A 27,989-nucleotide genomic window follows, 5' to 3' on the forward strand; every position below is an offset into this window, starting at 1 on the left:
AAAAATCCCTAGGCCAGGACTCAGGGCTGCCACCCAGCCTGGTCTATGTTGCTAAAACACCTTCCCTGGGGAAGACAGAGTGTCTATCCCCTCCTCCCAAGGTTCCCAAGTCTAAACTGAGGTATGATTCTTCCAAAGTTGACTCTAGAGAACCAATGAGGTTTTGGGGCTACTTACAGAGCATAGGTGAGGGGTTTGGGGCAGAAGGATGAAGGCACCCTTGCTGAAGATCTGTGCCCAGCACCAATGATGACCCCCCATGGCTGTGAATATGGAGTTCATGCCCTAGACAGGCATCAGCCCTTTCTCGGTACCCGTGTCTACATGCAGTTAGGACAGGATTACATACAGCTGTCTAGAAGGGGGCGCCTGGATACTCAGGCAAGAGTCCTTGATCTTTCCAATTCCCTTCTGTGAGGAAGGGTCAACTATCAACAAGCTCAGAGGAACTCCAAAAGATGGTGACGGTGTGGCTTGGAGAATGGTTTTATACTGTGCCAAAGCCTGTCAGATGTTTGGCGGTGGGTAGCCTGTCATCACTGACAAAAAAAAAAAAAATGGGAATTGTATTCCTAGTTTGGAAATGTTCTAAGTAGGGCTGCCAACCTCCCTGTACTAAGTCAGGGTTCTTAAAAGGTACAGAACTGTAGAATGAATCTCTGTACGTAGAGAAGGGGATTTACTAGAATGATTTAAAGGCTGTGGTCCAGCTAATTCAACAACAGCTGGCTATGAATGGAAAGTCCAAGAATCCCGAAGGTGCTGAGTTCATGAAGCTGGGTGTCTCAGCTGCCTTCTGTGTCTGCTGGAATCCCAAAGAAATAGGTTCTAATGCATTAGCCAGTGAAGGAATGGACTTGCTGGCAAAGAGAAGCAGACAAAGAGAGAGCAAACTTCCTTCTTTCATGTCTTTTATCTAGACTGCCAGCATGAAGTGCGACCCGATTGAAGGTGTGTCTTCCCACTTCAAAGATTCGGATTATAAGTGGGTCCTCCTACTTCAGATGATTTAACTAAGAAAAAATTCCCTCACAGGTACACCCAGCAGCCCCTTGGGTTTTAGTTAATTCCAGAGGTAGTCAGGCTGACGACCAAGAACGGCCATCATGCTGGCCTCTCCTGAGTGTCTGGGCTTCTGACTTCTTTATTCTGGTTGCAGTGGAGGGCTGCGGAGATGGGTCACAGTCAGCACTGAGGGACAAGTAGCAGCTGTCTCGGCCCAGGCCAAGCTCTTCAGGTAACATCTCTCTTTCCTTTTCTTTTGAGACTGGGTCTCTCTCTAGCTTTGACTGTCCTGGAACTCACTATATAGACCAATTTTGACTCAAGCGCACAGAGATCCATCTGCCTCTGTCTCCTGAGTGGGACTAACGGTGCGGTGCCATCACACCCAGCAACGTTCCCTCCTTCTCTCCCTCTCTCTCTCTCTTGTTTTTGTTTTTTTGAGACAGAGTGTGAGTACCTAGGAAAACCAACTTGGTTTCACAGACTCCATTTTGTAAAAGGGCCACCATTTTAGGACATCTGGTGATGGGGGAGGGAGGGTTGAACTCAGTTCCAGAAAAACAAAACAAAACATGGAATGTGCTGTGGCAGCAAAATTTAAACAGCCCCCCTTGACACAGCCAATCAGAAGACAGGGCAATAAACTCTACAAGGTCCAGATGCTCTTGCAGACATCCTGTTGGCAGTTTGTGGTTTTGTGCCAATAACCTGACCAATGATTTGAAAAGTTGCTTTGCCCTACCACCCCGACCCAATCCTGGAATGCCAAGACATGTAGCTCCCTGCTTGTGTTTTTTTTCTTTTAAAGACTCACCCTCCGCTGAGTTTGGGGCCGCATTCCCTCCATTTGCTGTGTTGGAATGTTGGGTTGCAGAACAAGCTCAAGCTTGTCAGTAAAGACGCTTGTGTGTTTGTACCAAAACCAGGTTTCTGGTCATCACTGGGGGTCTCGCAGCACAGGCATAGACAGGTTTTCTCTGAGCTTTGGTTGTCCTGGAACTCACTCTGTAGACCAGGCTGGCCTTGTGTTCGTGTTTGTGAAGTTCTAGAAGTTAACACCATGACTACCACCACTGACCCACTTCCCCAGAGTATCACCAAGCATAGCCACTCCCACTTTCCAGGGGGAAATGTGGTTCAAAGGGGGGGGGTCACTAAAGGAGACTACCCTCCCCCAAAAAACTATCCATAACAGCTTTCTTGCAAGAGTGAGTTTGAAGAAGTAGGACGGTGGGCATCTTTTCTTTCTTTCTAGCTTTCTGTGTAATGCATAGACTTACATTAATCCATTTGTGACTGTGGTGGTTTGAACAAGAATGACCCCCATAGGCTCATATAATTGAATGCTTAGTCACCAGGGAATGGAACTACTTAGGATTAGGAGGTGTGGCCTTGTTGGAGTAAGTGTGTCACTGGGGTGGGCTTTGGGGTTTCAAATGCTCAAGGCAAGCCCAGTGTCTCTTCTTTTCCTGCTGCCTTTAGATCCAAATGTAGAACTCTCAGCTACCAACTGCCGTGAGGCTAATGGACTAAACCTCTGAAACTGTAAGCCAGCTGCAATTAAATGTGGTCATGGTGTCTCTTCACAGCAGTAGAACACTGACTAAGACAGTAGTGAAGTGAATTTTTTTTTAAAATTTAATCATAGTGGGTAGGAGAGATGACTCAGCTGTTAAGGCCGTTCTGGCTCCCACAGAAGACACAGGTTCCATTCCCAGCACTCACGCCATAGTTCACAACTATCTGTTACCTCCAGTCCCAGGGGATTTGGTGTCTGCTTCAGACTGTCACATGGACCAGGCACACATGTAGTATAGACATTCATGCAGACAAAACACCCATACATATAAAATTAATTTTAAAATAATGAATTAAAAACATTGCCTCACGCGCGGTGCATAGAACTGTGTAGAATATGAAAGGGACCAAGAAGCAGACAGAGAAGTCAGATTCTTTTTTTTTTTAAATTTATTTATTTATTATGTATACAATATTCTCTCTGCATGTATGCCTGCAGGCCAGAAGAGGGCACCAGACCTCATCACAGATGGTTGTGAGCCACCATGTGGTTGCTGGGAATTGAACTCAAGACCTTTGGAAGAGCAGGCAATGCTCTTAACCACTGAGCCATCTCTCCAGCCCCTGAGAAGTCAGATTCTTGATGCCACGGAAACAGTGCCCTAAAGCCCAAACCTTCTTAGGCCTTAGCTATAGTGTGCCTGGCTCAGAAATCAGAGTGGGCGACTCGGAGGACCAGGGGACACTATAGCTCCTGCAAGTGAGACTCAGGCCTCAGCGGAAGACTCAAAGGAGCACAGGACGGTGCACAGTTGCCCTGTGCCCTCTGATAGCTGTTTACCACTGCTATTCCAGAGCTTTTAAGAATTAAGTGAGATGCCATTGAAGTTCTGTCTGAGTGGCCGCTGTAGCACATTCCTCTAATCCATGCACATGGGGAGCAGTGGAAGGAGGATCATCTCCAGGACAATCTTTGCTAGTGAGTGAGTTTGAGTTCAACCTGCACTATGTAAGAACCTGTCTGAAAAAGTAAAACCAAATTAACTAAAAAGATCCCTCTCTGTCTGGGTTGTGCCCTTGTCCATGGATATCCACCCATGCCTGTCTTTAACTCTATCAAAGACCTGAATCAGGTAGGCCAGGCATCAGGATAGTTGTCATTCATGATGTTGACTGGTGCTTAGTCCAGGGCCTCTGTGCATTCCATCGTTGGCCTGAGAGCAGGGATTGCAGCCTCAGGGCCACAGCCCATGTTGGGAGAGTGTGGGAGTCAGACCCCGAGCATCTGTCACATTGTTGCCCAAACAGGAAAACCATCCTAAAAAGACTCATACTAAAAATAATAGACAAATAAATAAGACTAAGTTTCTAAGCCAGGCCAATTTTAACTCCAGAAAGCCAGAGCAGGCAGGGGCCCAGTGGCCTGTGTCTGCTGATCCAGCACAGGGAAGGCTGAGGGGGAGGTGAAGGAGATCCCCCACCCCCACACAGCAGGGGCTCCCTCCTGTACCCCAGATTAGGCAAAAATCACACCCTATACCTGTTTTCACAGAGAGACCCTCAATGAAGAGGGAAGAAAAGTTAAAGTGGCTGCTTCCTGACTCTGGCAGAAAACAGCAGCAAGGACCTTGCAGGGGTCATTTTAAAAGGAGGGAAAGGGAGGTCTGTTAGAACAGGCTAGAATGTGATGGTAAAGGAGATAGGGCATAAGCGGAAGGGGACAAGGGGAAGGGGTATTTGTCCCGGAGGGAAAAAGAACTGCCTCTGGATAGAGAGAATACAGGCATGATACACAGGGAAATAGCGGTTTATAAAGGTACAAGGGGAAGCCCCTTGTTAGGATGAGGTGTTTAATTTTAATTGGACATGTTAATTAGGTGAGCCAAAGGGGACTTCTGATTGCCAAACTATATTACTTTGATAGCTGGACCTTGGTGTTCAGTCTCAGGAGGAAGTAAGTGCCCAAATAAGGGACTAGACCTTGGTGGCTAGCTTTAGGAATGTCATCTAATGGTTTTTAGCAAGGCAGAAGGAACTGGAAGAAGATCAAGGCCTGCCAGAGTCACAGGCTCCAGTAGGTTAGTGTCGCTTCAGGAGGATTACAAGTTCAAGGCTAAAGTGCAACCTACCCTATCTCCTCGAAAACCAGAAACATCGGGTGGTGGTGCTGCACACCTTTAATCCCGTACTTGGGAGGCAGAGGCAGACAGGTCTCTGAGTTAGAGGCCAGCCTGGTTAGAGCTAGTTCTAGGACAGCCAGGGCTACACAGAGAAACTTTGTCTCAAAAACAAAGGCAAAAAACAGCAAATACATAGAAACAGGGCTGGGGATGTAACTGAGCTGGTCCAGCACTTGTTTGGCACACAGGAAGGTTAGACCCTCAGCCACACCTACACAATGTATGGGTGCACATTTGTAATCCTGGCACCCATGAGGTGGAGTGAGAGGGATTAGAAGTTGAAGGCCATTGACAGCCGTCTGGGTTCCCCCACAAAAATTAAAGAAAGAAAAGACAGAGGTGGAGGGAGCAAGAGAAAAACAGACAGTTGAGATGATTCTGAGCCACACTGAACAGGTCTGAGGTCAGAACGCTGTAGCATCACTGTCCTCTTTAAATTTTGTTTACATTTTTTTTAAACTTATTTATTTATTTAGTATACAGCTAGCCAGAAGAGGGCACCAGACCTCATTACAGATGGTTGTGAGCCACCATGTGGTTGCCGGGAATTGAACTCAGGACCTTTGGAAGAGCAGGCAATGCTCTTAACCACTGAGCCATCTCTCCAGCTCTACATTTATTTTATGTGTATGAATGTTTAGCATAATTATATGTATATGCAGTACAAGGCGATCAGAAGGAGTTCTAGATACTTGTGAACTGAGGAACCAGCCTGCTCCACCGTAAAGACAAGCTAGGTTCATTCCTGTTTATGATTAACCCTCTCTTTTTCAAGGATTGTGCTCTACCCGCCTGTAACCTTAACTACAAATGCTTCTACAGGTCTGTTCCAGGAATGGTAATCGTGTCTTTGTTCCGAAGAGTTGTTTAGAGCCATTTTGCGTAGGCTACAGCTACCTTTGTTTCAAAAGGTTATATGATCACCTATTAACACCTTTTTATGTACACCTTGCAACCAATGATTTCGTGTGTGTGTGTGTTTTCCAGGCAGGGTTGCTCTGTGTAGCTCTAGCTGTCCTGAAACTCACTCTGTAGACGAGGCTAGCCTCCAACTCAGAGATCCACCTGTCTCTGTCTCCTGAGTACTGTGATTTATCGGTGTGCGCCACCATGGGTGACCCGTGTCTTTGTTTTTTTTTTTTTTTTTTAATTTTTTTATATTTTATTTATGTATACAATATTCTGTCTGCAGACCAGAAGAGGGCACCAGACCTCATCACAGATGGTTGTGAGCCACCATGTGGTTGCGGGAATTGAACTCAGGACCTTTGGAAGAGCAGGCAATGCTCCCAACCTCTGAGCCATCTCTCCAGCCCCCCCCCCCCCCGCCCCCGTGTCTTTGTTTTAAGAGGCCATTAGGACTGACCTGCTTGTCCTGTTCCTATAACCCAGCCTAACGTATTAGGCCAGAGTGTTCAGAGCCCAGCTCTGAACGTTGAGGAAACAGGAAATGGAGGAACAGGTCAGACAGGAGAAGAACAAATGGACAGAGTCAGATTTAAATGATAAACAGGCAGAGACAAACCGAAGCCTGTGTTTCCAGGTGAACCCTTCAAGGTGTTCCCGCCCCAAGTCAAGCTGCCACATGACTCAGGCTGGACCAATCACAAACTCTCTAAAGAAGCTGTAGGCCCCTGACTCACTGCTGTGTAATTCAGCCTTCTGCTCTTCCCTCCTCGACCCCTCCCTGCCCCAAGGCTCAGCTCAGTCACACTCAGGAGTCTTCGTTAAGCTCTACCCCCCATCTCCTCCTGTCAGGGAGCATCGTCTTCTCCCAGCCCACTCCAGCAGCTGGTCCAAGCTCTCACTGGCAGTGATGGGCCACAGAGCCATTTTCTAGATCACGGCTTCCCAATTATGATTTATATATAGCTTATAATTTTGCAGCTGTTATGCATCAGAACGGATACTTTGTGCAACTGAGTGGGACTCCTACCATGTTTCCAAGGCTAACTGATTGGAAGGGAGCCAAGTGAATGACATTTAGCCAGGATAATGCAAAGTCCAAAATGACTGAAGAATCATTATGCAAGTAGCAGATGTGGGAGGGATCCCTGGCTGGACAGGGGCTCAAGGGAAAAAGCGCACATGGCATTTTCAAGAGAATAATGCTGCGACCTCAAATGACTTTAGCATGAAGACTACATTACTAGAGATAGAGTTTCCAGAAAACTGGAGAGGAAAGTGCCTTGAACTGGACCCTGTCAATCAACACAGAATCCCACACATCAAGAGGGACAATGACAAATTAGTGCATCCATGTGAAGATGGCCTAGGTTAATGGAAAACCACAACACCTGTAGGCATTCATTGCAGCTCCCAGAGAAGCCAAGAGCCCTGTATGCAGGTGACTGTGGGGAAGGGGAGGGGAAATGGAGGAGAGAAGCCACAGGAAGGCCCTGTACTAGGAGGAGGAGCCTACTGGGGCTCAGGCACAGCTTGTCTCCAGGCCAAGAGGTGGGGCAGGACAGCAGGACCTGAGAGATTAAGGGGATCTAGAAAAGAAGACCCTGGCTTTCTAGCCTGGGAGAAGTCTCCTGGCAGCTGAGAGTCAAAGGGGAATTTAGGGATGGGTGGGTGGACAGATGGCCAGCAGCTAAGAGCACTTGTGGCTTTTGGAGAGGATCAGGGTTCAATTACCAGCATCCACACAAAGCAGCTCACAACCACCTGGCAGGGCCTGCGTCACCATCATTACTGTGACCTCCTTAGGAGTACCCAAAGACTTCACCTGCCCAAATCAGGGCTTGTACAGCTGCTGGGCATGAAGCTCCTGGCTTCCAGGCCTTCTTTATTATACCAGCGTCCCTAGCTGTAGGCTTAGCAGGAAGGACAATTTGGAAATCCGCATTTGGAGGAGGGTTTCTACCATTCACCACCCCTGGGAGGCAGTGCTCCTCCTCAGGAAACCTGTGAGTGCTTACTTTACATATATATGGGCTGCTGGTCCTGGTTCTATAAGAAGGTAGGTTGAGCAAGTCAGTAAGCAGCACCTCTCCATCGCCTCTGCATCAGTTCTGCCTCCAGGATCCTGCCCTGTTTAAGTTCCTGGCCTGACTTCCTTCAGTGATAGGACTACAATGTGGAAGTGTAAGCCACCTAAAAACCCTTTCCTAGTTGGACATGGTGGTGCATACCTTAGTCCCAGCCTTGGGAAGCAAAGGCAGGACAGCCAAAGATATACAGAGAAACCCTATTTTGAAAAAACAAAACAAAACAAACAGAAAACCCCCAACCCCCCTTTCCTACCCAGTTGGCATTTGGTTGCAGTGTTTCACAACTGTACACTAACTCTAAGTAGGATAGGTGGGGAGGGTTGCTAGAGGCAGACAGTCTAGTGAACAGGCCCAAGATAGGGAGTAGCAATCAGGTAGCTAGGGAACATGAATGCAAGGTGTTAGTGCCTGAGCATAGGAGAGGCCAGAGATTTTGACTTCTGAGCATTCTGTCTTTGGGAGTCATGTGGTGGGGAGAATCTTTTTAATCAGCACAGGCAGGTCTCTGAGGAGCCAACTCAGTGACTTGGGCCCTTTGGGAGCAAGGATGAGGGTGGGCCCGGCTCAAAGCCGCTATTGTCGCCCCCTTACACGCCTGACTGTCTAGAGCCTAAAATAGAGCAGGAATAGAGTGGTCCCGTGAGAAGATTCTGGCAAAGGGCTACGGGGGGGGGGGGGGGATGAGTCACTGCTGGGAACCCTTGAATTTGACACTCCCAAAGCTGCCGCCCTGCCCAACCCCACAGTCTGAAATTCACAAGGGAGAGGCCTCCCACACCCATCCCTGCTCATTTTCGTTGGTAGGAGAGCTGGAAGCCTTGTCTCTGGCCTCAGCTCTTTGATGAAGGAACTGAGTGACTTGCCCATGCTTCATCCGCCTGGGAGCCTGTTTCCCAGAGGTACAAGAAATAAGGGACCTCAGACACCCGCTGTGAGGTGATGAGAGAACAGACCACGCCCAGGACCAGCACTACTCTCCACCTCTATTTCTTTAGCCGTCAGTTTCCTCATCTGTAAAGGTTTGTTCTTTCCACGTTTCAGGTCAAGCAATCCATGTGCGATCCTGAGAGCTCCTGGGACCTCCCACCTGTACCTCCAACCCCAGGTCTTCCTGTCTGTTTCTTGCATCCTGGAGGGTGGAGATGGATGTTGTCCCTAGGCCCACAGTCAGCCAGCCACTTCTGGCCAGAAGTCTGGCTCTTCGTGGATACTACCGTGTGCTAGCGCTACCCGTCCCCCGCCCTCCGCCGTGTTTGACTCAACTAAGGACCAGGCCGTGGTAAATTGGACCCCGTTCAGCCTGTTGTAGAGTCAGTGGGAACTTTGCAGCTGGTGTCCCAGTGCGTATCTGGCGCGCCCTCTAGAGGCCACTCTGCTCAGATTCTTGGTCCACGGTCATAAGACTCTTACTGGTGTCTCCTGCCACCCAGCTTGCAGCAGCTTCCCATAACCTAAAAGGTCTCTATCACAGCCGCCTTACACACAGGCTTCCTGGAAGCCTCCCCGACTGCGGCTGCGCACTCCGCCCCATTACCATGGAGACTGCTCGTACACAGCTTCCCTTACCCTTCCACCTTGTACTGACCCTCCAACGGGACTGGTGCCCGCTTAGGAGGGCCTGGCCCTGTGGCAGATGCCCATGAACATCGAGGCCCCAACAAAGCTGGCCGTGGGCAGAGTGAGGTTCTTCGGGAAACACCACGGGGAGGTGAGACCCCGGGGCTCTGACCAGGCTTGGTGGGGTCTCTCCAGAGCTCAAGTATAGACTCTAGAATTATCTTTTCTTTTTAGTTTTTGAGACAGGGTTTCATTGTGTGGCTCTGGCTGTTCTGGAATTCACCTCCAGCGTACTGGGATTCAGGTGTTCGCCAGGCTTTTTTCTGTTTAAGGGTTTCACTATGTAGCTGTTTAGCCAGATAACTCCCCATGGATCTGTTTTGTCTTTTGAGGCAGCATCAGGCTGCTCAAAATGCAAGCTCAAACTTGAGTCAGTTCTCCTGCCCTCCCTGGTGCTGGGATTAAAGGTTTGCACCACTATGGCCAGCTTGCCAATCTTCTGTTTTGTTTTTGCTTTTTTTTTCCCAGACAGAGTTTCTGCCCTGGAACTTTCTTTGTAGACCAGGCTTGCCTCTGCCTCTCAAGTGCTGGGATTAAAAACTCAGGCCACAAGGCTAGGCTGAAATTCACTTCCTGATTTGGAACTTGCTTTAGGATTTGTATTCGCCTATGTTCCGAGGGTCCTGGCTATGGAGTGGGAGCTGGAGTTTATGCCCTCACCCTGTGTTCCTGGGCAGGTTAGAGCTGAGGGGACAAATAACATTTTGACAGGCATGGGACCACTTTTGCCCCCTTTCTGACTTCCAGGTCAACTGCTCTGCCTTCTCCCCTGATGGCCAGACCCTGCTCACAGCCTCAGACGATGGCTGTGTGTATGTATGGGAGACAAGGAGCAGGCGGCTGCTATGGAGAATGGCAGGCCACAGAGGTGGGACTTGGCCACCTGGACCCTATCTTGGTGACCTAGGACTTTAGAGGGGAGAGGGTTGGAGCAACAGGGGAGGGAGACACCAAACATAACACTAATGGGGCCCAGCCACTCACTCTGAGCTCAAATCTTGTTTTGCTTTTTTGGAATAATTTGTGTAGTTTTGGCTGTCCTGGTACTCTACTCGTCTGTGTGTGCCACCACGGCCCAGTCAGATCTTTTTTTTCTAATCCCTAGACATGCAGTTCAATGGTACATTCTCCAGAACCTTCTTTGGCAGAACCATACCCCATTGCTATCCATCCCTGATACTGTTGGACTTCTCTAGAAGCCGCTTCCCCCAATGGGATACATCAGTGTTTGACTTGTTGCCTGCTGACCCGTACATGTGAACTTTTTGGACCGTTTTCTTGGCCACAGGATAGATAAGCCTGAGGGAATGATGGGACAGGGTGACAACCACCGAGCCAGAGAACCTAGGTGGGCAGTGCGGGTGTCACAGGAAGGAGGGGTCTGAATCTGATGATGCTGTGTTCCAGCTGCGCTCAGGTCAAGCTGTGAGGCTAGAACCAATGACAAACGTCAAACTGTAAAGCCAAGTGTTCCCTGCCTCTTCAGGCCCAGTCAAGTTTTGCCGCTTCTCCCCCGATGGCCGCCTGGTTGCCAGCTCCTCCTGTGACCACACTGTTCGTCTGTGGGATGTGACAAGATTCAAGTGTCTACATGTGCTGAGAGGTAAAAGGGCCGCCTTGCCTAGGAGCCACCGGCTCCTTTGTGGACTGTGTCCTGTCCTCTTCCCCACCTTTGGGCTGGTGTCTGCAGGTCACCAGCGGAGTGTGGAGACAGTCAGCTTCAGCCCTGACTCAAGGCAGCTGGCATCAGGTGGCTGGGACAGGCGGGTCATTCTCTGGGAGGTACAGGTATGAGAAGATGGGGCCTGGGTCAGAGTCCCCAGTGCTTTTCCTCCCTGCATGGCAGTTCCCAGCCCGCACTGCTCTTCCCTCCTGTGGCAAGGCCCAGCAAGTCCAGTAGCCCCAAAGGCTAGGCCTAGTAAAGGACCACAGGCTCCCGGGCTGCCCCCTCCATCTCTGTAGCTCAGGCTCTCTCTACAGTCTGGCCACAATGTGCGCCTCTTGGCTGGGCATCGTGATTCTGTGCAGAGCAGCGACTTCTCCCCCACTGCAGACGCTTTGGTGAGCCTCATCCCAGCCCCACCGTCAGTGGCCACAGGAGTGGTTAAGAGCTGGCTCATACTCAGGGTCACTGCCCACAGGCCACTGGCTCCTGGGACTCAACTGTGCACATCTGGGACCTGCGGGTGGCAAGCCCAGCCGTCTCCTACCAGGAGTTAGAGGGCCACACCGGCAACATCAGCTGCTTGTGCTACTCCACATCTGGCCTCTTGGTGAGTGAAGCCACCTGGGCTCCAGCAGGTCCCGGTGTCTCCCAGACCCTCAAGGGTACAGGCCATTGTGCGGCTCACTGAGCTCAGCGATGTCTATTTAGGCATCTGGCTCCTGGGACAAGACCATCCGCATCTGGAAGCCCACAACCAGCAGCCTTCTTTTCCAGCTCAAGGGACATGCCACCTGGGTGAAGAGCCTAGCCTTTTCTCCCGATGAGCTGAGGCTAGCCAGTGCTGGTTACTCCCACACAGTAAGTCCACCTAGGTACCCCTCCTCCAGACCTTCCCATGCTAGATGATGCCCATCGACCTAGATGCACAGCAAGGGCACAAAGGACTGGGCTGTCCCAGTGGTGGCGCCAACAATGCTAACCTACGAACCTCTCACACTTCTGTGCCTTTAAAGCCTGCAGAAGAGCCCAGGCCACGCCTGGAATTTGGGAGCACACTGACAACTCCCAAGTCTGCTTGTTTTTACATCCAGGTCAAAGTCTGGGACTGCAACACAGGAAAATGCTTGGAGACCCTGAAGGTAAGGCACAGTGCTGACCAGGATCGGCACAACGACTGGCACGACCCGCCAACTCTGACTGATGCTGTGCTCCCCACAGGGCCTGCTCGATGTGGCCCACGCTTGTGTTTTCACCCCCGACGGCAAACTCCTAGTGGCAGGGTCTGCTGATGCGGCAACATGACAAGCCCACTGCTCAAGTCTCAAGAACCTCTTCCGCGTAACTTACCACAGGCCTGAAGTAATGCAGCCACCAGGATCTTGGCTGCATGCAGGGATTACCCCGTCTGTCATCATTGGCCATAGCTAAGTGGTCACCTGGTCCCCACCCCCACTGGCCAGGCACAAAACAAGAAGCAGAAAGTTAGCCAGTCTTGCACTTTATTGCCCTTCCATTAGGCCTTGACCGCATACTTGCGTAGCGGGTACAGCCTCTCCTTCCGCTGCTGCTTCTTTGTCTTCAGCTTCTCCTCGTGCTTGGTGAGCCGGCGGCGCATGGCTCTCGTTTTCTTGGGTCGCAGGTCCAGAGGCTTGTACTTCTTGCCCTGGGACAGAGAGAGAATCTGATTATCAGGGGCCACTGGGAAGACAGTAAAGCAGAATACGACGGGACAGCGAGTTGGACGGCACAGCTGGGAACTGCCCATAAGGTGCTGGACGGTTTCTACTATTCGTACACCAAGACCAGAGGGCTAAGTTTCACTTTCCTATGTATCAACTGCCAGTGACTAAGTGAAAACCACAGCACAGCCTAAAGGGCACAAGACACACTGGGGTTGTGATGATTACTATTAATTGGGTGGTCCTCCAGGCACAACCTTTAAGGGAGCTGTCATCCTCATCTCCTAGGCTTTTCCAAGTGTTCTACAGTATTAGTTCCCCCACCCCCAGGACACAGGTTCTACAGGTAAGGCTCCTACTTGGAGAAGAGCAGAAGCCCCACCAAGAACTTCAGGACAAAATGGCCTCCAAAGCAAGCTCCCCAGAAGCCAACTAAAAAGCAGAGATTAAGGCACGCACAAGTCTTTAAGAATATGTCATCAGCCAGGTGCTGGTGGTGTATGCTTATTAAAAGCATTAACCTACCACCTGGGAAACAGAGGCAGGCTGATCTGAATCCTAGGCCAACCTAATATACACAGAGAAACTGTCTCAGAAAACAACAACAACAAAAAAAAAAAACCCGAAAAAAGTAAAAATAATCATGGGGCTGAAGAGATGACTCAGCAGTTAAGACCACTCACTGGCTGCTCTTCTAGAGGTCCAGAGTTCAATTCCCAAACAACCACATGATGGCTCACGACCATCTATAGTGGGACCCGGTGTCCACTTATGTCATGCAGATAGACCAATCACATAAATATTAAATAAATTCTCAAAAAAAATGTGTAGTCAGGCTGAGCAGTGGTTAATGGTGGCACTCAGGAAGCAGAGGCAGGCAGATCTCAAGTTCACGCCCAGCCTGGTCTACGGAGAGACCCCGTTCTCAAAAACAAAAAAGAAGAGGGCTGGAGAGATGGTTCAGTGGTTAAGAGCTCTGCCTGCTCTTCCAAAGGTCCTAAATTCAATTCCCTGCAACCACATCATGGTGGCTTACAACCATCTGCAGAGAGATTTGGTGCCCTCTTCTGGCCTGCAGGGATACATGCAGGCAGAATACTGTATACATAATAAAATTTATCAACAAAAACCCTTTAGCTGGGTGCCTTTAATCCCAGCACTTGGGAGGCTCTAGAGGCACTAGGATCTGTGTTCAACGCCTGGTCTATAGAACAAGTTCCAGAACAGGCTCCAGAGAAACTGTCTCGAAAAACTAAAACGAAACCCAAAAATTTGTGACCAGACAGTGGTGGCAGGTGCACGCCTTTAATCCCAGCACCTGGGAGACAGAGGCAGGCTGATCTCTTGTGAGTTAGAGGCCAGCCTGGTCTACAGACCAAGTTTCAGCTACACAGAGAAACCCTGTCTCGAAAAACCAAAAAGTTCCTAGAAAGCTATGTAGCATGGTGTGGGGGCACAAAGGCACCTTCACCCATTCGCTTACTGCGTTATATCCCTACAGCACCCACTAAACACACCTATCTATTGTTCTTTATAAACAGATGGCTAGATGCAATCAGTGCCCACACAGCACAGTGCCTGCAACCCAGCAGTGAGGCAGAGGCTCTGTGAGCTCGAGGTTACCCTGGTCTGCAAAATGAGATCTGTTCTAAAACGAAAAAGCACAACCCCCCACCTTACTTTTTGTGGTCTGGGGGTAGCTCAGTGCTGGTTTCCTTACTTGCCTGACATTTGAAACATCAGGGTTTTAACAACCAAGCCCCACCTAAATAAAAAGCCATCTTCAGTCACATATATGCTCCGGAGTCACGGAGAACCACAATGTTTCACCTAAGTTCCCTAAGTTCAGTTCCCTGATCCTCAGAAACTGAGGAAGATTTCTCCTCACACCATGACAGTTTTCTGATCGATATGCCAAATCCCAATACTAATTTGCTCTACCAGATGGCTTCAATTAAGGGGAGAATTATCTTAAAATGATGAGGCTCCCTCCAGAACAATTTCTTCTGGACACAACAGCCCCAGCCACAGGAGTGAATCTGTGTGGCTCCTCAGCCTTCCTTTGCCCCTATACTGACAAAGGTCGAAGAGAGGCATGGGTCCCTCAGTTTACCAGCAAGTGGCAGGTAAGACAGAAACAGTGACAGAGACAACACCCGAACAGTCAGAGGCCAGGGTTCCAGCTCTGACCCGCAGCAAAACAACCCAATGGCTTCAACACAGCATAGCCGAGAAGGCTGGGTCCAAAGCCAGTGCCCACATCGGAAGCCCACTCTCAAAACTGACCCGTTGACACTAATAGAACTCAAGTCAGTGCGGGAAGCTGATAACTGGTTAAACTCAGGCACAAAAATTGGGAGGGCACCCTTCCTCCCACGTACCCCCAAACCTCTCCACAACAGCTCCAGGCCAGTGCTCACCTTGTAGAATTTCCTGAGGTTTTCCTTTTGAGTCTGGTTAATGACGGTGAGGACACGGGCGATGGATTTGCGGACAACTCGTCTGTGAAAACAGATGTCTGTGAATTCCAAGTGCCAGCTTATGTTAGTACTCCCCAAGTCCCCATCTATATCACCTAGTGGGCAAAGTCCTGGAGGCAAGGACAAGTTTGTCAACAGGCTCTCCAGGAACACGTATACGGAAAACTAAGGCAGCTAAGACAACGAGAAACCGTCTTTTAACCGAGGCCATGCTATGAAATGGTAACTAGTCTAAGGAAGCGCACCGTGCAATCAACACGTGTGGAGAGAACACAGAAGCAGGCTGAGAGCAATTTGTCAGAGGGCATGGGCTCAGCATATAAATTTCCTTATGTTTAATCCTCTACTCACCCTCAAGGCTGTCTGGGGTGGAGTACTGGTGGCCTCCATTAAACCCAACCCATGTTCTCTTCTCAAGCCCTCTTGGTCCTTACCATGTTCCTCTAGTCCTCCTACAACCCATGTCTGAGTCCAGGTGCGTGGCACCGCCATGTGCCTTCCAGAATTCCCAGTTCTTTAAACTACGTAAATTAGCCAAGGACGATTGGTGGGAAAAACCGCAAGGGGCCAAGGCAGAGAAGGGTGTGAATCCAGCTAGGACCTCAAGAGTCACTTACATCTTGGAGAGCTTGGACGCGGCGCCGCCTGTCACCTTGGCAACGCGAAGCTGGGATAGCTCCACCTTCAAATCGTCCAGTTGTTTCAGCAGCTCCTCCTTCTTCTTGCCGCGCAGGTCCCGAGCCTTAATCTTGGCCTGTACGAGAGGCGACTCTGTGGGTCACCGAGCGGAAGCTCCCGCTTTCACCGCGGCCGACCGAGGGACCATGACCGGGTAGGGTACGCGGTCTGTACTGGTCCGAAGCAGGGCCAGCCGTACAAAGCCAAACCGCAGGCCTCGGACACTCTTTGCGTTCCCCGCTCACGCCCCGCGCCGCGATCCCCACGCGCTCCCCCGCCCGGATGGCACCAGATTCCCGTGGCCTTACCATGGCTGCGTTGCTCACTGCTACGGCCGCCTGGTCCGAAAGAAAGAGGAAGAGGCGGGGTTGACTTCCGTAACTACTGCCGGGTGGCGCCGAGCACGGCCAATAGCGTCGCGGTGTGGGAGGCCCGCCCCGCCCCACCTCGCCTGTGCGCTTTCGAGTCGGAGGTGCCCCCACCTTCCTGGGTATCCTGCCCGGCCTATGTTGGCTGTCTCTAAGCTCTGCCGCTGGGCAAACAGCCTTGGGCTTGGCAGCACTTTGCTGGAGATAGCGTAGTGAAAGCTGCAGCCGGCCACTCAGTTGTTCGGGAAACCTGCCCTGGTCCCCTCTAAGCCACCCGTGGGTGGATCTGTGTGTACGGAGGCCATGAGGTGTGGGCTTAATGCTTTGAAACTTTGAGACAGGATCTCACTGTATGTCCGTGGCTGGCCAGGAATCTTCCCAGTGCTAAGATTGGAGGTGGTCGGGGCTGGAGAGATGGCTCAGAGGTTAAGAGCATTGCCTGCTCTTCCAAAGGTCCCGAGTTCAATTCCCAGCAACCATATGGTGGCTCACAACCATATGGTGGTTGAAGACAGTATATGTACTGGAAATAGTACATAACTACGAGTGATTTCTTACCTGTGAGACAGTCCTCTGAGGATTAGAGAAGCTAACCTGACAACCTGCAAAGCTGATATGTAGAAAGTATCATTGATGTTAACATGGTTAATGTGGCCACAGCTCGTCCCCACAGTCCCTCCACAGCAACACAAACTAGGTCTGCTAGGTATCTGTCTATATGGCCGGGGATGTCTGCGTGGGGTGTCTGCGTGGGGGGAGTGGTGGGGTGGCACACACCTTTGATCCTAGCACTTGGAAGGCAGATGCAAGTGAATCTCTGTGAGTTCCAGGACACCCAGTGCTACATCCCAGTGCTAGGATTAAAGGAATGTGCCACCACCACCTGGCTTGACCCAGATTTTTTTTTTTAACTATGGCTGCTAGAAGTCCATTTGTAGTGCCCGCTGGAGGACAGAAGAGGGCGTGGGGAACCTGAAATTAGGTGCTTGGTTGCAAAACACCACGTCATATGGGTGTTGGAAATTGGGAATGGAACCCCCGTGTCTCTGGAAGAGCTACCAGTGCTCTTATCTGCCGAGCTATCTCTCCAGTCCCTCCTCTAGAATATCTTGGTCAGAAGAAATTTAGTAGCAGAAATTAGGTTTAACAGGGGAATGGCCTCTAATAACCGAGTGAATGAAATGTACCTCATGTTCATGATATGAAATCTGACATGGTGGCGCACCCCTGTAATCCTGCTTTAGCAGGCCAGTGGCGGTGCACGTCTTTAATCTCAGCACTCAGGAGGCAGTGGCAGTTGAATCTCTGTAAATTCAAACCCAGTCTGGATTACATAGTGAGTTTCAGGACAGCCAGGGCCACACAGAGAAACCCTTCTTGAGGAGAAAAAAAAAAATCTGTGCATTTAGTGAAACCACGTCTCAAAACAGAAAAGACTTGCTGTTCTCACATCCAGGGATATCTGGTCACCTCTGCTGGCACTGCACATGCATGGTACACATAAAATAATTTTTAAAACTGTCTTATATTACATCAGGAATGGCAAAGTGATTCTGTCGTTACTCAATGGGACTGTCTTGGAAGTTTTAAACAGAGAGTAGAGGCAAGTGTCCTCCAGCGGGCACTACAAACACATGCTGCAAAGAAATGCAGGCAAAGCAGATAAGTAAAACAGAAAAAAAATTAAGATGTTCTCCCCAGAACATCTTTATAATAGCAGATATGAATCTTTCTGCTATTTTATGACCTTCCTGCGCCCCAAATGTCTTCTTAGGTATGGGGCGGGAGAACAGCTAGGTTTTGACAACTTCCAGCATCTGACTCTTTTTTTTTTTTTTTTTTTTTTTTAGCATCTACCTGTCCCCATGAGAGCCTGACTTTAGCATCCCAAGGTTATGTTGCATCGACCTGGCAGTTTTTGGTATGGAAACACCATCCAATTAGAAGTATGCAAAGCAAGAACCATGTTTCAATTACTGATTTTTGCTCGAGTGCTATCAGATAAAAAAGTAGTAAGTTTTCATACAATTACTGAAAAGATTCATTTTAGCCTACGGCTGAAATCAAGAGAAAACAACATCCTAGGCGTTCTAGATACTGCCCTCCTCCCATCAGTTCCTAAATTTTGCTGCTTTCGCCCTCCAAAATACGCTTCTTCAGTCAGGATCGGCCTTCGTGAGTACAGGAGGCTACAGAATACTTTTTTTCCGGAGCGCCCGCAGGGGTCGCTACATCCTCAAGTTGTCATCAAGCGTCCTGTCAGTCCGTGGGTTCTATGATAACGTCGTTAAAACCCTTTACTTCTTTAACAAAATCACTTTTATGTAACCGGACAGGGATCCTCTTGTGGGTCAGTGTGGTTGGCGTTCAAGGTTGCGAGGCTCGGGCACTGCGCTTCACACCCACTCATCCCTCAGCTCAAGCGTTTCATCCTCAGGAGCGGAGAGCGGCGCTGGCGCCCCAGGCCAGTGGCTGGGACTAGGACGCAGAAACAGAGCGAATGCCCGACCGCTCCGCACCAAACGTCTCGCCGTCAGGAGGTCTGCCCCGCCCACAGGAGCTTCCGGTTCCGGCGTGGCCCGGAAGTGGGTGGGCGGTGGTTGCGCGCGGAGGAAGGGAGGAGGTGCCGACCAGCCGCTTCCCGCCCCCGAGTGGAGCCGGTGAGGAGGGGAGTAGAGCCGAGCCGGCTGGGCGGCCGCCGAGCTCCCGCCATGGCCCGGAACACGCTGTCCTCGCGCTTCCGTAGGGTGGACATCGACGAGTTTGACGAGAACAAATTCGTCGACGAGCAGGAAGAGGCGGCGGCGGCGGGCGAGCCAGGCCCCGACCCGGGCGAGGTGGACGGGCTCCTGCGGCAATATCCTTCCCGGTGCGGCCGCTCGGGCTCGGCCTTCTCACCCTCTTGCCCTAGCCCCTGCCCCTGCTCCCCACCCCGCCCGGCTTCTGTCAGTCCCGGACTCTCCGGGTCCGTCGTCGCTGGCCTCAAGCCTTCCTCAACATCGCGGCCCTGGAGCTGGTTTGGTTTCGCTCCTCCGCCTGGTCGCGCTCCGCATCCCTCGGGGTGGCCATGCACGGGCCTTGGTATCCCTACACCCTCCTTGCAGGAAACGGGGCCATTCCCTGGCGCTGATCCGCGGGAGGGTCGGAGGTGAGCCACCTTGGGTTCATTGAGCAGCCATGGGCACTGCCCTCCTGCGCCTGTCTATGGCCTTCTTGGTCCCGATTGCAGCCCAGCGTGCAAATGATGGGTGGAATGTTGGGGGAATACGGACCAGAGGGCGGGGGTTGGGGAGGGGGTGAGATGCGATGCCGCCTTTTCTCACCTGTCACCACATTCCTCTGAGCACGTTGGTCTTTGAGCCTTTATGGGCCGAGTCCTATTCAACAAGTGATTTGCGACTCTCCCATTAAGTGCCTTGTGCAGGAAGCGTGGGAAAAGCTGCGATCAGAGGCTAAGAAACGCCATACAGTGTCAAATATAAAAGCGGCTTCCCGGCGGCTGGGACCAGCGTTTACAACAGAAAAGTAAAAATAGAGATGACTGGTACAGCTGGCTTGGACTCTTAGCAGTTTGAGCACCGCAGGAAACTGACTTACTCTCACAGGAAGATTTTTTTTCTTTATTCAAATGGTTTGACAGGAAGTGTGTACCCCTCCCCCGCACCTGCTAGGGCAGGATTGGAGACTCTTGCTGTATATAAATCAGGTTCTGAGTGTTTAATGAGTTGACTCAACCTGGGAAGTCAGGCCTACTGCTTTTGGGAGGAGTCCTGTATTTCTTCTCTAATATACCTTTAAAACAACCCCTCCAGACAGGAGTGTGCTTTCAAACGTGGCGCTCTCAAACTTGTATTTCCTGCACCATTCAGATGGTTAAGTGGGGTCATGAGAATGGCCCCTGGAGGGAAGGGTGGATTTTAGTGTGGTGCAGGGGATAGTGTATTTTATGGACACTCATTGTTGACAAGGCTCCAGAGTGATGCATTTGGCCCAGAATCCTAATTATATTGATAAAGAGAAGGGGCCTGGTCAGCTGTTGCCTTGGTATTGTTACTGCTGGGACTTGTTGAAAATCCTGGCTGTTTTTTTATTTTGTTTTGTTTTTGTTTATGTTTTGAGGCAGCCTAGAGGCATTGGCCTCAGCTTATAAAGAAGATGGTTTTTACACTCAATGGCAGTTTCAGAAACCTTGTTACCATGGAGAGAATGTACCTCTTGGGATTAGGAGAAGGTAGGTTAGCAGATGAGAAGTGAAACCCTACATGTCAGGCAGGTAGGGAGAAGGATGGAACTAGTAATTGAGTCCCTGCCAGGTGCCAAGTGTTGAACTTTGATCGTTGTATTCAATCTGCAGAACCTCATGCGAGTCTTGGAGAGACAGGCAAAGAGGTTGGGGAGGGCGGCCAGGAGGATGTGGTTTCAGGACCGTGCTGGGAATTGTCATTATGGAAGAGCAGACTGAGGAAGTAGCTGGCTCTAACCTGCTTTTACCTTCCGTAGGTTACATATTCTCAACCTCAGCATTCTTTTCCTAAATGATAGACAGCTATGTTGGCCTCACCATTCAGCTGGAGCTTCGTTGAGCACACATCTGGTCCTCCACAGCAAGTGGAGCGGGTTGTTGAGAGGGCTTGGATTTGAAGGTCATTGTAGCTTTGTGACCTTGTGCAGGAAATTTCCCTTCTGGCTCAGTTTCATTGTCTTCTAAGGAAAAAGTCAGGTTCTTGTCCCAGAGGATTTTTAGATTAAGGTGAATATGTGAGTGCATCTAGTCCTAGTTCTGGGTCCAAGACCTTGGGGGAGCTTTTCTCCACTCTGGCAGTTTCAAAGGATCTTTGGAGCTCACTTTTTTTTCCTTAGTGAATCAGCTTCTGTTCCTAGACTCTGGACTACAGAGTAGTAACTTGTGTGATTGCAAAGATCACCCCCTCTGCATTCCTCATTCTACCCAGCAGTTGGGGACCCTTGATTATCAGTGGCTGCAGAGCTTGCTTGGTCACTAAAGCAGTACTAAGCCTAACATTTTTGTCCTCTTGGACTAATCACATCATTTCTGTCTTTCCCCATCATCTGTTTCGTAAATGAAATGGTGTTAGTCCACATGTACTGTTAAGCCTCCGGAACCCTGCTTATTGCCTAGGGATGCCAAATTAGAAAGCTTATGGGGTTTACAGTAGCTATATCAGGACTAACCTTTGTCGAGGAAAAGGAATTCTAAAACTAAAAGATGAGGGTGGTGCCTGTCACTGTATAAGGTAGATCTGACCCAGCATAGTGGGGGAGTGGCTTGCCTAGTGGCACAGACCAGCTTTTCAAGATGGCACTTACTGGGGAAGCTGGGGATTCAGGCTTGCACCAGAGGCTAGTTGTTCACACATGGGGATTGCGCATGAACAGGGGTGAAGACTGGATTGGGCAGTCATTCCTTGTTCTATTTTTGAAGTTTTTGCTTCAGCCAGTGTTTCACATGAGTAAATGAAAGATGGCTGATGTCATTCAGTTTAAAATAGGTGTCACCTTTGGGGACATAACCTACTTTGTAATTTTCGTTTGTGTGCTGGGTATTCAGAACTCAGCAGTGAATGTGGAGTTGTGAGACAAGAGAGCAAACGGCTCATTTTGTGGGCTAAAGTGGGACCTTGCTGACCTAGAAAATCCCCCCCTCTTTCTGTTTTGAGGCAGGGTCTAACCGTGTAGCTCTTTTTGGCTGGCCTTGAATCTGCCTGTCTCTTCCTGAATGCTGAGATTTAAAGGTGCTGCTATGCCTGTCCTGGGAGGTAGACTTGCCACAACTTGATTTCTTCTAGTTTGGTAAGAGGCACTGAGTGAAGAGTTAAGATGTGTTTATGTTTCTACCCTTAGAATGAGAGACTGAGAACTCCTTCTAGTCTACTTGTGCACGAAGATCCTGTAGGGCAGACAGTGCCTAATGCTGAGGAGGTCATGTAGGCTCTGTCAGGTTCTATTAAAAAAGTGGGCAGGTGTGAGGAGGAAAGTTCAGGGAGATATGCAGGAAGAGCTTGCAGGTTAGCAGAGGTACCCTCCACTCCTTCCTGTAGATTAGGAAAGCGCAAGGCTATAACAGGCTGTGCCTGCCTAGAAGAAGCCAGTGGGTGATGCAGTAAGATCCCTTTGATTACTCTTGAGCTGTTTATGAAGTAAGGTCATTAATGAGAGCGTGGACTTGTTTGAGCTTAGCCATCCTTAACTGGCCTTGATGCACAGGGGACATGCTTCGGGCGTTCCATGCAGCTCTGAGGAACTCTCCAATCAACACGAAAAATCAAGCTGTGAAGGTAAAGATGCTGTGCGGCAGCTCTGCCTGGTGCTCTCAGGACCAGGGTTTTGTGGCCTCACCAGCAGCATGAGCTCCTTGGGGCCTGGACAGCAACTCTACATCAGTGGGAGGGAGGTGCTACTGGGCATTGTTTTCTACTGAAGCCACGTCTATTCCCCAGATACTGGCGCAGTAGGTTGCCTGATAACCTTGTAATCTGCAGAGTCTAAGGCCTTACTGATGTATCAAAATTAATGACACATGAGGCTGGGCTGAGTTCAGTGGTAAGGGCTTGTCGAGCATATGGACTGCCCTGGGTTCAATCCCTGACACCAAAAAAAGTCATATTTACCCGCAGTAAACTAATTGTTCTCTTGACACTAAGTGAAATCACTTGCTTGTAGAAATACGGTATTCAGTGAACTGTAAAGCCAAAGAAGTTGAGCTCATCTATGTAGCTCTGCTCTAGTTCAATTAGAAATGGATGGTGTTTCTGTCATATTTTGTCCAGTGGTATTCTGTAACAGTGTTAGGATTGCTACTCCTGGCCTCACTCACTTTTTCTCTCCTCTGTAGGACCGAGCCCAGGGTGTAGTCTTGAAAGTACTCACAAACTTTAAGAGCAGCGAAATTGAGCAGGCTGTGCAGTCACTGGACAGAAATGGCATTGACTTGTTAATGAAGTACATTTATAAAGGGTTTGAGAAGCCCACAGAAAATAGCAGTGCAGTGTTACTCCAGTGGCATGAAAAGGTATGTGTGACTACATTGTTCCACTGCAGCTTTCAGTTCACCCAGGGTTCATATTGTCATGTCAGATTCAGAAGATGTAGGATGGTCTTATGGCCATTAGGAATGGCAGGACTAAGCTGTGACATTGTAGTTTCTCTGCACTCTGGAAGCAGCTCATCAGGATCTTTAAATACTGGCAGTCATATTATGTTTGCGTTTTAGCTGTGGATTTAGGCTAGGCAGGACAGACTACGCTTGATACAGGACACAAGACAGGTGGCATGGTGAGGTGGGAAGGGGCTTGATGTTTTCTTTTGACTGTGGAAGAGAGCTGCTGCAAAGAGGGAGTTGACGACATTTTAGAGATGCAGGCCCAGTCTCACTGGCAGTTGGCAGAAATCTGAGTCATTTAATATGACTGTCATTCACTTGAAGCAAAAAAGGCTTTTTTGTCCTTAAGTTGAAGGGTATAGGACTAAGGCCATATGTCAAGCTTTTGTCCTGCTTATATATCAGCTGACCCCCCCACCCCCCAATACTTAAGCAAATACACCCACCACTTAAGGGGACCAGTCTGTGATGAATACAGTTTTTTTTAATTATTTATTTTTATTTTATGTGCATTGGTGTTTTTCTGCATGTATATCTGTGTGAGGGTGTCAGATATCCGGAACTGGAGTTACAGCCAGTGCTCTGAACTGCTGAGCCATCTCTCCAGCCCTCCATGAATATGGTTCTTGCCAAGAGGTTCAGCATGGGATTTTTTTTAAGGGTCTTATGTAGCTCAGGTTAGCCTCAAATTTGTTTAACTGGGGATGGCTTTGAATTTGTGATGTTAGTGCAGAGATTGCAGGCATGTGCCACCATACTGCGTTTATATGGTGCTAGGATGGAATCCTGGACTTCATGTATGCTGGCTAGATACTCAACCACATCTTCAGCTTGAGATTTTTTCCAGTGCTAGAGGCAGAACCAGGGTTCTGGTATGTGTTAGGCAAGTGTGTCACTAACACAGTACTGAGTTTTAAGAGTGCTTTTACTAGTAGGTCAGTTTGCAGCCAAGTGTTGGGCTATGGCTTCTGGTCCTCCTGGTGGGCGGTGCCTGTGCTCAGAAGTTGCTGGTGGTGGTGACTCTCAGGTGGTGTGGTAGCCAGGTTCTTTCACCCCTGTGAGGTGACTCTGTGTCTGTCTGTCACAGGCTCCATGGGCTACTGTGTATGTCCATGGATGGGTAGGTGCTGGCAGGCTGAAAGCAATGAGCTTGTTATAAGGAAACAGACTCTGCTTTGTGCTTGGGGTCCTAAGCCAGTTCTGTTGCTTCAAGAGTTGGCAGCTTTTGGGACCCTTGGCTCCAGGACAGTGCTCTCCCTAGAACTTGATCTTTCTCAGCAAGTCTGTGATGTGGTGGGATTTAGGTCTGGGAATTCTCTCTCCAGGTGAGTGAAGCTCCCCTCTGGCCAATCAGGTACCCTTTGACATGTATCCTTTTCCTGTTCCCACAGGCCTTAGCTGTAGGAGGACTAGGCTCCATTATAAGAGTTCTCACAGCAAGAAAGACTGTTTAAAAAAAAAAAGAATCATATTATCTTGAGAAGAATTTTGGATGCCCAGGCTGGTGAAGAAGGGACTGACAATGGACCATCTTCCTGAACTCCCAACTAAATATTTCAGGAAACATATCTGCTGAAATGTATTTTATTTTTAGGTGGAAGGAGAAATTGTCTTATTGTTTCCTAAATTCTTTGCAGGATCAGTGTCTCTGCCTTTGTCTACAGAGTAATACAGAACAGACACTTGACTATCAAGACTGACTTGACTATCAAGATTATGTCAGGTGTACCTGTGTATACTTTGTTTGCAATGGGGAGGGACTATTTGGGCAGGTGCAGATCCAAGGGCTGCTGTGAAAAGGAGAGCTTGGGTTCTGAAGTGGAAAACCTGAGAGTTTGTACAGACACTGTCTTGCAGAGAAGACAGGCTGTCTTGGGTTCATTGTAAAGTGCCTGCTGCATCAATAAAGCTCTTGGCTTATTTGTCTATTCATTTCGGTGTGTTCTCTGTATGTTAAATGGTAAAGAAAGGGATGGTAATGAATGATAATTTGATGGTTTGGAAAGCTGATGTGGAAGGGGTATAGGTGTCCCTGTCCTGCTATCCCTGGGGGGTTGGCAAGTATGGCAGAGCCACTGCTGTACCACACTGACCACATTGATGGATGTGCTACCAAGAGGCATTTTGCTGAGTATCTATTGTTTTTTACTCTTTTGATTTGTATGTAATTTTTGAGCTTATTTAATAAAATGTCAAACATTTAATTGATTGAGGCTTCAAAGGTCATCCGTTTGTGTGATTACAGTTGGAGTCTTGGGCAGGTTCTCTTGGTGTAGGGTCTGATGTACTGCAGAAGTCTTTGTCATGCCTTGACAACTTTTCTTTCGAGAATAAACCCCAGCAGTTGAATTAGCTATTAGCCATAAAGCAAGTGTTCCTGGGTGTCCTAACCGCAACTTCAATGCTGGCAGAGGCTTCCATTTCATATTTCTGCAGCTCTGTGGCCAAAGTACCATAGGCCTTGTCCTTCCCAGACTGTCCACAGAAGCACTGATGCTTGAGAAGTAGGGATGAGGCTGTGGGCTTCGTTAAATCACGTTTATTCACTTCAAATCTGGGAAGCTTGCTTCCTTTTGAAAAACAAACATCCGTAGCCCTTGAAATTTTAAATACAAAGCCAGGCAGCACTTGAGGCAGAAGCAGGCAGATCTCTTGAGGCCAGCCTGGTCTACAGAGTGAATTCCAGGACAGCCAGGGCTACACAGAAAAGCCAACCCTACCTTGAAAAACCAGAAAAACAAAACATATCCCAAAATCATATCTCAAGCTTTATCAAGTAAAACTCACTGTAGTTACATCTTGAAGAGCTTTAATCAAAAAGTATTGCACCCACAAATGACTCAGCTACAGCAGTTCTTAGATAATACCATCCATCCCTATTTACATGGGTAGTAAGGTCACAGTCCAGTGCTCACATAGAAAGGGCTACACATACTGTCACCAAAGTTTATAGAAGGAAAGTGCACCAAGCCACTTGGAATAGCTACTGCAGTCTTCTAGTGCTGAAGGAGCTCAACATGCAGCAGGAAAGCCATTTAAATGAGAGGACCCACAACACACCTCAACCTGCAGGCAGAGATGTGCGCGCACGTGTGTGTGTGTGTGTGTGTGACAGAGAGAGAGAGAGAGAGAGATAGACCAGCTCAAGGGGCTGAGGGCTGAGAAGCCTCAGGCTTAGAAAGGGCTTCTGAAGCTGGGATTGCTGGGAAAGAAGGAAATCCTACTTGGAGACGCTACATCTTCCTCAGTAAAAGTGATAGAACAGTGGGACTCTGGTCTTATGTTCCCACTAAATGGGAAGGAGCACCCTAAAGGGAAACTAGGAGCCAATGCCATCCTGATTTAGAAGGCAAATGCTGTAAACACTTGGATTTCTTTACAGCACATTATATGTATATACATACATATATTGACCTTAAGCTGAAAAATTTACCTACATGGTAACGTTAGAAGCTCCAGTTATTAGTTTGTTAATGAAACTTTCCTCAAACTCAAATCAAATTGTTTCCCTTGAGATCTGATGTGGCTTATCCAGAACAAGTGTGGAAATGAACACAAGATTCTAGCATTAGCTAAAAATGAGGTGTGTGCTATTAAGTGCGTCAGCCAGCTGGGCTGTCTGGATGCCACCTATAATGTAGTGTTAGATACTGGGGTAGGGAAGTGAAGTAGAAAAAGTGATTGGCTTTTGTTTTAATAAGATAGAATTCAGAGCAAAGCCAGAGAAACTCCACTGCTCCAGAGAGGCAGGTGCCACAGAGGTAAGCAAAATGACAAAAGGGCACAAGAAAGACCTGGCGCTCTGGGTCTCCTTCTCAATGGATTTTATAATACAGAAGTCATGTTTATAATAGTGAACTTTTGCTATAAAAAATAGTTTAAAATGGTTTACCAGCAACCCATCAAAACAAGTACATTCATTAAGAAGGCAATTGAGTGTATTTGGTGCTATATGTAGAGATCTCACTCCGTCTGCTTGCTAGTTTTCTCAGGACTGGAAAGTTGCGTACTCATCAGTTCACGTTGGCCCCGTTATCTCTGAGATGGACACATCTCAAGTTCTAGGTGATTGGGGAACAAAGTGAAATGATACTTTCTTGAGAGACAACATCACAGAAACCCCGACTGCTAGTGGAAGGGGACTTCAAAGACCACCCTTGAGTTGGCTTTTTACAAAAGAACTGGCTCCACCTTCAGCCATGTCACCATTGTTTGATAATTAGTTGTTACCCGACATGCCGATCATTTCAATTTTAAGTGCTTATGTTAAAAGAGAGGACTCAACTGCAGCGGGCCAGAGCTGGGATATTAGCAGCACTGTGAAGATCTGGGCAGAGCCCAGGATCGCTCTTGTTTGGTGACCAGAATGACAGGGCTGGTTTCCTTCTGAAGTTCACACCAGCTTGCAGAGAGGTGGGCCTAAGGTCTTGTAAACAGTATCTAGACACTTGTACAAAATACTGCAGTTACAGCAATGAAAAACCCACCCAGTCTGGTGTGTCAGTGTTCTTTTCACAGAAAGTGTCAGCCCATGTAGCTCTATCCTTGGGTGGTTCTAGGACCATGGTATCCGTGGGTTGGAGATAGACGGCCGGATGCTGCCCTTGGGAGCTGGTTTGGATCCAAACCAAGACATCTGCAATTGAAACAGAAAAGGCTTCTGAGCTGAGAAACAACTGGGA

At 48.9% G+C, this 27,989-nt stretch overlaps 4 protein-coding genes across 15 annotated transcripts in view; 2 read left to right on the forward strand and 2 right to left on the reverse strand.

Annotated features, from left to right (window-relative positions):
- The first annotated feature begins 8,741 nt into the window (after positions 1 to 8,741).
- Wdr38 (WD repeat domain 38) lies at positions 8,742 to 12,467 on the forward strand. Of its 2 annotated transcripts, XM_048429124.3 has the most exons (9): positions 8,744 to 9,407; positions 10,064 to 10,184; positions 10,803 to 10,919; positions 11,007 to 11,104; positions 11,297 to 11,377; positions 11,458 to 11,589; positions 11,691 to 11,840; positions 12,074 to 12,121; positions 12,201 to 12,467. In XM_048429124.3, exons 1-9 carry the CDS (start codon positions 9,333 to 9,335, stop codon positions 12,282 to 12,284), a joined length of 906 nt encoding a protein of 301 aa, XP_048285081.1. In that variant the 5' UTR covers positions 8,744 to 9,332; the 3' UTR covers positions 12,285 to 12,467. The 2 variants fall into 2 exon arrangements, with proteins under 2 accessions (XP_085537408.1, XP_048285081.1); XM_085681282.2 differs by having other exon boundaries at positions 8,742 to 9,407; positions 10,803 to 11,104.
- Positions 12,460 to 16,255, reverse strand: Rpl35 (ribosomal protein L35). Its single transcript, XM_048429128.3, has 4 exons — positions 16,128 to 16,255; positions 15,759 to 15,895; positions 15,082 to 15,163; positions 12,460 to 12,645 (listed from the first exon to the last, which is right to left on the reverse strand). The coding sequence occupies exons 1-4, from the start codon at positions 16,128 to 16,130 to the stop codon at positions 12,496 to 12,498; spliced, it is 372 nt and encodes a 123-aa protein (XP_048285085.3). The 5' UTR covers positions 16,131 to 16,255; the 3' UTR covers positions 12,460 to 12,495.
- A 2,544-nt stretch (positions 16,256 to 18,799) lies between these two features.
- Arpc5l (actin related protein 2/3 complex subunit 5 like) lies at positions 18,800 to 25,239 on the forward strand. The gene is made up of 4 exons (XM_087899667.1): positions 18,800 to 19,044; positions 22,411 to 22,483; positions 23,041 to 23,217; positions 24,699 to 25,239. The coding sequence occupies exons 1-4, from the start codon at positions 18,899 to 18,901 to the stop codon at positions 24,759 to 24,761; spliced, it is 459 nt and encodes a 152-aa protein (XP_087755793.1). The 5' UTR covers positions 18,800 to 18,898; the 3' UTR covers positions 24,762 to 25,239.
- Positions 25,240 to 25,831: 592 nt separating this feature from the next.
- The window catches only part of Golga1 (golgin A1), a 53,864-nt gene continuing 51,706 nt past the window's right edge, over positions 25,832 to 27,989 (reverse strand). For all 11 annotated transcript variants that reach the window (XM_085681285.2, XM_085681292.2, XM_085681290.2 and 8 more), the window contains one exon: positions 25,832 to 27,943. In XM_085681285.2, coding sequence (XP_085537411.2) covers positions 27,863 to 27,943 — 81 coding nt within the window. In that variant the 3' untranslated portion in view covers positions 25,832 to 27,862. The remainder of the gene's footprint in view (positions 27,944 to 27,989) is intronic.

Source organism: Myodes glareolus, chromosome 21, assembly GCF_982192425.1.
Source record: "Myodes glareolus chromosome 21, mMyoGla1.1, whole genome shotgun sequence".
Lineage (NCBI taxonomy): Eukaryota > Metazoa > Chordata > Mammalia > Rodentia > Cricetidae > Myodes > Myodes glareolus.

What these genes read in the sequence shown, in the direction of transcription:
- Wdr38 (XM_085681282.2), top strand. Translation starts at nt 9,333, where the DNA reads ATGCCCATGAACATCGAGGCCCCAACAAAGCTGGCCGTGGGCAGAGTG. An exon ending in TCGGGAAACACCACGGGGAG is followed by an intron (nt 9,408 to 10,063) that starts GTGAGACCCCGG and finishes TCTGACTTCCAG; the next exon opens with GTCAACTGCTCTGCCTTCTC. An exon ending in CCCCCACTGCAGACGCTTTG is followed by an intron (nt 11,378 to 11,457) that starts GTGAGCCTCATC and finishes CACTGCCCACAG; the next exon opens with GCCACTGGCTCCTGGGACTC.
- Rpl35 (XM_048429128.3), bottom strand. An exon ending in GCGTCCAAGCTCTCCAAGAT is followed by an intron (nt 15,164 to 15,758) that starts GTAAGTGACTCT and finishes CTGTTTTCACAG; the next exon opens with ACGAGTTGTCCGCAAATCCA. An exon ending in ACCTCAGGAAATTCTACAAG is followed by an intron (nt 12,646 to 15,081) that starts GTGAGCACTGGC and finishes TCTCTGTCCCAG; the next exon opens with GGCAAGAAGTACAAGCCTCT.
- Arpc5l (XM_087899667.1), top strand. Translation starts at nt 18,899, where the DNA reads ATGGCCCGGAACACGCTGTCCTCGCGCTTCCGTAGGGTGGACATCGAC. An exon ending in GTGGACGGGCTCCTGCGGCA is followed by an intron (nt 19,045 to 22,410) that starts ATATCCTTCCCG and finishes GCCTTGATGCAC; the next exon opens with AGGGGACATGCTTCGGGCGT. An exon ending in CGAAAAATCAAGCTGTGAAG is followed by an intron (nt 22,484 to 23,040) that starts GTAAAGATGCTG and finishes TCTCCTCTGTAG; the next exon opens with GACCGAGCCCAGGGTGTAGT.